This window comes from Oncorhynchus keta, chromosome 10 (assembly GCF_023373465.1).
Source record: "Oncorhynchus keta strain PuntledgeMale-10-30-2019 chromosome 10, Oket_V2, whole genome shotgun sequence".
Lineage (NCBI taxonomy): Eukaryota > Metazoa > Chordata > Actinopteri > Salmoniformes > Salmonidae > Oncorhynchus > Oncorhynchus keta.
Genome location: NC_068430.1, coordinates 50,091,314 through 50,100,371, shown reverse-complemented (window position 1 = coordinate 50,100,371; position 9,058 = coordinate 50,091,314). Strand labels below are relative to the sequence as shown.

Below are 9,058 nucleotides of genomic sequence, written 5' to 3'. Positions count from 1 at the left end.
ATATTTAATCTCTCCCTGTCCCAGTCTGTTTGCCCCACTTGCTTCAAAATCAAATCAAATGTTATTTTTCACATGCGCCGAATACAACAGATTAGACTTTACTGTGAAATGATTACTTTCAAGCCCTTAAACCAACAATGAAAGACAAAAAAGAAAGACAATAAAATGACATTAACGAGGCTATATACAGAGGGTCCTGGTACCGAGTCAATGTACGGGGGTAGAGGTTAGTGAAAGGTTTTTGGGTAATTTGTACATGCAGGTATGTGTAAAGTGACTATGCATAGATAATAGACAGTGAGTAGCAGCAGTGTAAAAACAAAGGTGGGGTGTCAATGCAAATAGTCCGGGTGGTCATTTGATTCATTGTTCCACATTCTTACGGCTTGGGGGTTGAAGCTGTTAAGGAGCCTTTTGGACTGAGACTTAAAATCAAATCAAATGTTACTGGTCACATCCACATGGTTAGCAGATATTAATACAAGTGTAGCAAAATGCTTGTGCTTATAGTTCCAACAGTGCAGTAATATCTAACAAATAATCTAAAAATTCCCAACAACTACCTAATATACACAAATCTAACACGTAATCTAACAATTCCCCAACAACTACCTAATACACACAAATCTAAAGGTGTGAATGAGAATATGTACATATAAATATATGGATGAGCGATGGCCGAGCGGCATAGACAAGGTGCAGTAGATGGTATAAAATACAGTATATACATGTAATATGAGTAATGTAGCTATATAAACATTATTAAGGTGGCATTATTTATTGGGATTGTTTAAAGTGACTTGTGATCCATTTATTAAAGTGATCAGGTCTCGGTGTGGGCAGCAGCCTCTCTGAGTTAGTGATTGCTGTTTAGCAGTTTGGCCTGGAGATAGAAGTTGTTTCTCAATCTCTCCGTCCCAGCTTTGATGCATATGTAGAATGTATGCACACATGACTGTAAGTCGCTTTGGATAAAAGCGTCAGCTAAATGGCATATATTACTATATATTATGATGCACATGTACTGACCTCACCTACTGGATAATAGCGGTGTGAACAGGTAGTGGCTTGGGTGGTTGTTATCCTTGATGATTTTCTTGGCCTTCCTGTGACATCGGGTGCTGTAGGTGTCATGGAGGGCAGATAGTTTGCCCCCGGTGATGCGTTGTGCAGACCACACCACCCTCTGGAGAGCCTTGCGGTTGAGGGCGGTGCAGTTGCCGTACCAGGTTGTGATACAGCCCGACAGGATGGTCTCGATTGTGCATCTGTAAAAGTTTATCAGGGTTTTGGGCGACAAGCCAAATTTCTTCAGCCTCCTGAGGTTGAAGAGGCGCTGTTGTGCCTTCTTCACCACACTGTCTGTGTGGGTGGACCATTTCAGTTTGTTTGGCCCCTAAAACCCTCACAAACATCTACAGATGCACAATTGAGAGGATTCTGTTGGGCTGTATCATCGCCTGGTATGCCAATTGCACGATGGTGTTTTCCTCAAAGCGGGCTGAGAAGGTGTTTTTCTCGTCCGGGAGCTTAGGCGTTGGTGTTCGCGACGTGACTGGCTTTCCCTTTATAATCCGTGATTGTCTGGAGTCCCTGCCACGTACGTCTCGTGTTTGAGCCATTGAATTGTGACTCCACTTTGTCCCTGTACTGTCGTTTGGCCTCTTTGATTGTCTTACGGAAGTCATAGCTGGTCTGTTTGTACACGTCCATGTTCCCAGTCTCCTTGCCATGGTTAAATGTGGTGGTTCAAGCTTTCAGTTTTGCGTGAATGCTGCCATCTATCCACAGATTTTGGTTTGGATAAGTTCTAATCGTCACAGTGGAGAGAACCCCGCTGGACTGGAACAATATATCCGGAGAGAGCTATGATTCTGCAAAGCAGAGTATGTTATAGTCCCTGATGTCTCTCTGGAAGGAGATCCTTGCCTTGAGCTCGTCTACTTTATCGTCCAGGGACTGAACTTTAGCAAGTAATATACTTGGAAGTAATATACTCTGTTATTCAAATCATCAAAGCTTGATGATGAGTTGGTTATTCGAATCCGCTGTGTAGTGTTAGGGGAAAAAACAAAAAATCCACCCAGGGGGCCAGGACCGAGTTTGGGAAACCCTCCCCTAACACACACTCACATTGTGATATTGTATTGTTGTTCCAATTTGTAAGTCGCTCTGGATAAGAGCGTCTGCTAAATGACTTAAATGTAATGTAATGTTTGTATAGTGCACAATGTCTTGTGTTATGTATTGTTTTATTACCTTTATTTAACTAGGCAAGTCAGCTAGGAACAAATTCTTATTTTCAATGACGGCCTAGGAACACTGGGTTAACTGCCTTGTTCAGGGGCAGAACGACAGATTTTTACATTGTCAGCTCAGGGATTCAATCTTGCAACCTTTCGGTTACTAGTCCAACGCTCTAACCACTAGGCTACCTACCTGATGTAGACTATTGTTTCATTTTGATGTGTTGTTTTTGTTCCTCTTTGGACCACAGGAAAAGTAGCAGCTAATGGTGATCCGTATAAAATGCTAAATACAGGCCCAAAATAAGAACACCAATGAATAACTTATGTGCAAAATAATTATGTTTTGAGACCATAAAATTGTTGGAGAAATATCTGGGTTTCTGACTAAAATGCTCCAGCAACTAACACATTGTTTGGTATAACATGCATGAAATACATGTTCTGAACCTTGGATCTCAATGGAGGCCCTGTACATATACATACAGTAGTAAATATAAATACTATGCAAATAAAACTATGGAATATTTTTATTGTGGCTTAAAAAATAAATAGTTTAAAAGTTAGAAATAATAGTAATGCATCATTTGTGAAAGATACTTGCTTTAAAGCCTATCCTATCTCCATCTTCGTACATATTGACATTGACATTAAAGGTTGGGGTGGAGCAACAAACAAAAAAACATATCCCAGTAGATATTTCTACACATGCGCATGAAAGATGGAACTTCTGCGCTTGCGTATCTTCTAGTGCCCGGTAGCTGATGCAAGAAACCCGAAACTGAATGATTTGGTTGGTTAAAACACATACTGCACGGGATTTTCATCGTTATCATAGTCTGGAAACATGTCGGGAGACGACGAGGTAACTAATCCCGTTTTATATAGTGATTTACCATTGTAAATTCGTCTTCATGAGAAACGTCATTATGGCCTACACATGTGTGAGCATGACATGAGGCAGTAAGCTAGCTAGCTAGCTAACAACTGGCTAACGTTAGCCGCCCCTTAGCTGCTTCATTTCGAAAAAAAATATTTAAAATCCTAGCAATGTAGCTTGCGAACTATTTGTGATTGTGTGAAAGTCTCTGATTCAATTTAATTTGGCTGACAATGCAATAGCTAGCTACTATAGTTAACGAACAGACGTTTCTTCATTGTGTGCTCTAATGGAAGTGATTCGTCGCCGCTAGTTTCCATCCATATGGCCAACAGTCTAATTGTTGTTGCTATCTTAAATATGAGCATATACGGCTCCACTAAGGAATTGGATACATTGTTTAGCTAACACAATTAATTACTTTATAGTCGTTACAGCCTGGCGGTAAAGCCTGCAAAATCATCTAAATGTTCCTTACAAGCCAGAATGTTGAATAAAATTACATTTGGGCGGTTTGTCCTTTAGCTGCTCAAAATGTGAGAAAAAATATCCACATTTAAAGTATAGTTTATCTTGAGTACCGAGATAAAAATAGTTTAATATTGGATATTCGATTACTCTCGTTAACTAGCTATTGAACAACTCATGTTGTGATAATACAAATAGTATTTTCTGAATCAGGAGGATAATGAACACAATTTTATTGTGATTTTAAAAGAAATGTTTTGGTTCTCCATCCTCCCCTGATTTCAATATGACATTTTTGTCATGCGATGCTTGGCTCAATAGTTACTGACGAGAGAAACATAATGTCCAATTTAAATCTTAACTTTATCTCTGTGCTTAACCATATACCTATCAGCACTATAAAGTTGGGTAAACAATACTTCCCTGTGGATGTTTTCTCAAATTTTGAGCTGCAGAAGGAAAACTTAAGACAACCAGTGGAGGAAGTATTTATTTAACTAGGCAAGCCAGTTAAGAAAACTGGGCCAATTGTGCACCACCCTATGGGTCTCCCAATCACGGCCGGTTGTGATACAGCCTAGAATTGGAAACTGCAGTATTTTAGTTTTTTTGTTGTGAAATTGTTAGATTACTTGTTAGATATTACTGCACGGTCGGAACTCGAAGCATAAGCATTTCACCAATCTCACATTAACATCTGCTAATCGTGTGTGACCAATAAAATGTGATTAGATTTGAATCAAACCAGAGTCTGTTGTGACTAGAGGTCGACCGATTATGATTTTTCAACACCGATACTGAATATTGGAGGACCAAAAAATCCGATACCGATTAATCAGCCGATATTTATTTATTTGTAATAATGACAATTACAACAATACTGAATGAACACTTATTTTAACTTAATAGAATATATATCAATAAAAATCAATTTAGCCTCAAGTAAATAGTGAAACATGTTCAATTTGGTTTAAATAATGCAAAAACAGGTTTTTGGAGAAGAAAGTAAAAGTGCAATATGTGCTATGTAAGTAAGAAAGCTAACTTTTCAGTTCCTTGCTCAGAACATGAGAACATATGAAACCTAGTGGTTGTTCCTTTTAACATGAGTCTTCAATATTCCCAGGTAAGAAGTTTTAGGTTGTAGTTATTATAGGAATTATTTGACTATTTCCCTCTATACCATTTGTATTTCATTAACCTTTGACTATTGAATGTTCTTATAGGCACTTTAGTATTGCCAGTGAAACAGTATAGCTTCCATCCCTCTCCTCGCTCCTCCCTGGGCTAGAACCAGCAACACAACGACAACAGCCACCATCGAAGCAGCGTTACCCATGCAGAGCAAGGGGAACAACCACTAGAAGGCTCAGAGCGAGTGACGTTTAAAACTCTATTAGCGCGCGCTAACTAGCTAGCCATTTCACTTCGGTTACACCAGCCTCATCTCGGGACTTGATAGGCTTGAAGTCATAAACAGCGCAAGGCTTGACGCACAACGAAGAGCTGTTTGCAAAATGCACGAAAGTGCTGTTTGAATGAATGTTTACGTGCCTGCTTCTGCCTACCACCGCTCAGTCAGATACTTAGATACTTGTATGCTCAGTCAGATTATATGCAACACAGGACACGCTAGATAATATCTAGTAATATCATCAACCATGTGTAGTTAACTAGTGATTATGATTGATTGTTTTTTATAAGATAAGTTTAATGCTAGCTAGCAACGTACTTTGGCTTACTGCATTCGCGTAACGTCTCCTTGTGGAGTGCAACGAGAGAGAGGCAGGTCGTTATTGCGTTGGACTAGTTGACTGTAAGGTTGCAAGATTGAATCCCCCGAGCTGACAAGGGGACAATCTGTCGTTCTGCCCCTGATCGAGGCAGTTAACCCACCGTTCCTCGGCCATCACTGAAAATAAGAATGTGTTCTTAACTGACTTGCCGAGTTAAATAAAGGTGTATATATAAAATAAATAAAAATCGGCACAGCGGCGCCCAAAAATAACGATTTCCGGTTGTTATGAAAACTTGAAATCGGCCCTAATTTATCTGCCATTCCGATTAATCGTCGACCTCTAGTTGTGACACCTCTAGCACCGAGATGCTGTGCCACTCGGGAGCCCGAGTTTAAATGGAATTGTATTCAATATTATGGCTTGTATGGAACATTTACAAGATTTTGGAGGTATCAATGTCAGGCTGTATATACCAATTAATTGTGCATTTTCACCTGAACAATCAGACTAGCGAAATACTAACTAGTTACTGACAGCAAGCTAGCTAACATTACACATGAATTCCTTATCATGATGCAACATTGACTAGGAACACATCATCTGCCAATATTTGTCATCCCCAACAGGCTTTTAAGCTAGCTATATTTGCAAGATGTAATACTGACAGTGTCATAGGGGTCAGCCATTTGTAACACTTTTCTTTTGGCTTTGTAGATGATATTTGACCCCAACATGTCCAAGAAGAAGAAAAAGAAGAAGAAGCCTTTCATGTTGGATGAAGAAGGAGGGGACGGTGCCAGTGAGGATGCTCCACAGCCAGAAACAAAGGAGGTGGAGGTGGATGGAGGAGAGGACAGAGAGGTGGACTTTGATGAGGATGAGGGAAGGAGGAAAGGTGAGGAAGGCGAGACCTTAACATAATATAAACCTAAAGGGTGAGTTTGCACGTAGTCAGAATTTTCTAAGATCTGTTGTAAGTACAACTTTTTGATCTTGGTTTGTTTGTTTTCCAGAAATCTCTGATGACCTGGACGACTTAAATTTCTTCAACCAGAAGAAGAAGAAAAAGAAGAAAGCAAAGACATTTGACAATGACGTAGAGGATGGAATGAAGGTACGTTTTGGGTCAAGTACCCAGTGGACCTTAGTGTGTAGAATGTTGCCTTCTTTTTTAACACGTTTTCACAAGAGCGTCTGTTAAATGATAATGTTTGTTGACTTATCTACTAAATGGATTCCTTTCAACTTTGTAGTTTGTCCACTTCATGTTTCATATTTAGGGATAAGATATATCCTTGCATATGTAGAAAGTTAAAATGTTATGTTTCTTTCAATTATACAGTGTATCTGTTGTGGCTTGACATTGTAGTATGTATTAAATTGACTGTATTTCAAAACTGTCGATGTACAGGAGCTGAAAATTGAGGCAGAGCCCTCCGAAACCAACGACGAGGACGACTTGATGTTGGAACTAGGAAAAAAGAAAAGGAAATCAAAGGCTGTGAATTTCGACATGGACGATGACATGGAAATCAAAGATGACGGTGAGTGTATCAAATTTACAGGCTGGATAAAAGCTATAATGCATTTAATTAATACAACCAGCATGCAAACTGACCTTTGGTCCGTCATACCTTGTGGTTTACAGCCCAGGAAGATGAAGATGGAAAGAACACTGACGACATCACGTTCAGCAGCACACAGTCGGGCCCTGCGTGGGCGGGCTCAGAGAGAGACTACACATATGACGAGGTACAATCTTAGTCTGGGTCAAGAGAGACCTTTTAAGATTTTAGAGGAATATTACACCCAAGTTATTACCAGCTGAATATTTTCATTAGAGACCTAAGATGTAGGACAAGACACCTGGTCATCATGACCTTAAAGAAAGGAATAGTTAGTCACATCTTCATTTAGAAAATGAATTGGTCACGTCTTGTTGACGTGAATGTTTTTATGTGGTGTTTCCCAAGTATTTCATCCTAAAATCCAGGCTGACTCATCTCATTCCCTTTATAGCTGCTGAACCGCGTCTTCAACATCATGCGGGAAAAGAACCCTGACATGGTGGCTGGGGAGAAGAGGAAGTTTGTCATGAAGCCTCCCCAGGTGGTCCGAGTGGGCACCAAGAAGTCCTCGTTCGTTAACTTCACAGACATCTGCAAACTGTGAGAATGATATGCCACTAGGCTTGGGCGATATACCGGGGTATTTCAAAATACCGACAGTATTATTTTCAATAATATGCCACTACTTATTAACTATACGTTATAACTTTAAGAAATCTACGATGTCAAATAATATCCAGCGCAGGGCTCCAGCTATGCATTTGGTTTTCGAACTTGCTAGCTAAGTGGCTAGATGTCAAGATCAAGCTACATTCAATTCCCACCTGGATCAAGATCCCTGTTCCAATTTAAACTTTTTTTTTGTAGTTCCCCTTTGTGCCGTTCCGGAAATACCGTATACCCCAGTATGGTACAGAAACGTTATGACTATGAAAATCTGGATACCGCCCAACCGTATATGCCAGTACCCTGGGATCCCCTGTTGCCTTTTTTAGAGATGTGGAGTTTTTATGACTTTCACTTGTTGATTTGCTAATCATTTGCTAATTTCTTGACAGGTTGCATCGCCAGCCAAAACATCTCCTGGCCTTCTTGTTGGCTGAGCTTGGAACAAGGTACGGTTTGGGTCGACAAGTGAAGAAAAACTGATCATGCTTAAATTATAATTGTTAAATGAATGAGTCTAAGAATGCTATGGATTCATGAATTGAACTGTTTTTTATTGCAACAGTGGTTCTATAGACGGAACTAATCAGCTCATCATCAAAGGAAGATTCCAGCAGAAACAGATAGAGAATGTCTTACGGAGATATATTAGTAAGTATTTGTGTTGACAATTGTCCTACCTTTGTACACATCTCTATTTAATTGATATAATTCTGATTTCAGTTAATCATATAATTGCAAATTAGAGGATGGTGTTTATCTACTGTACTTACAAAAATGTGTTTAATATGATAGGGATGCATGGTTCGCAAGCCATGCTCATAACCAGACCTGCTGGAGATGTTTCTCCAGAGATCACATTCTGTCAATTTGTAGCGTAGGCTCTTTTATTGCATTTTGAATAACTTACTGTTAAGATTAATTAGATAAATCCGCTTTACTTCCCAGTCTCACGCCAGTGTTTCTTTCCCTCTCTTCACAGAGGAGTATGTGACGTGCCATACATGCCGCTCCCCCGACACCATCCTCCAGAAGGACACTCGACTCTACTTCCTGCAGTGCGAGACATGCCACTCCCGCTGCTCCGTTGCCAGCATCAAGGCTGGTTTCCAGGCCGTCACGGGCAAGAGGGCACAGCTCCGCGCCAAAGCCAATTAGGATGGGCCAGGCTGGATGCTTTTATGGACTGTGTGGATTTGTTACTGCTGCCTATTGTAAAGAAATTAATAAATCGCATACAATCTGTGTGATCAGACGCTGTCTATATTTCCCAATTCTATCATCCCATCACTATGGAGGGCCAAGGTGATTAACTTAATGTGTTGTCTACTCTATACTACTTTGAAATCAATTATTTTGTCTACACCTTCACTGTGTGTGCACCAGGTTTTCACATTTTTCAAAAGAAAGCTCAGTGTTATGAATGCCAAAGTTAAAGGTCTGTATTAGCGTGCATTCAAACCAGACCAACTGATGTGTATTATTCATTAA

The 9,058-nt window shown here is 39.9% G+C and overlaps 1 protein-coding gene across 1 annotated transcript; it reads left to right on the top strand.

Annotated features, from left to right (window-relative positions):
- Window positions 1-2,943: 2,943 nt before the first annotated feature.
- Window positions 2,944-8,812, top strand: LOC118388914 (eukaryotic translation initiation factor 2 subunit 2-like). Its single transcript, XM_035778512.2, has 9 exons — window positions 2,944-3,111; window positions 6,048-6,228; window positions 6,347-6,447; window positions 6,745-6,877; window positions 6,982-7,085; window positions 7,353-7,501; window positions 7,960-8,016; window positions 8,133-8,218; window positions 8,550-8,812. The coding sequence occupies exons 1-9, from the start codon at window positions 3,094-3,096 to the stop codon at window positions 8,723-8,725; spliced, it is 1,005 nt and encodes a 334-aa protein (XP_035634405.1). The 5' UTR covers window positions 2,944-3,093; the 3' UTR covers window positions 8,726-8,812.
- Window positions 8,813-9,058: the final 246 nt, after the last annotated feature.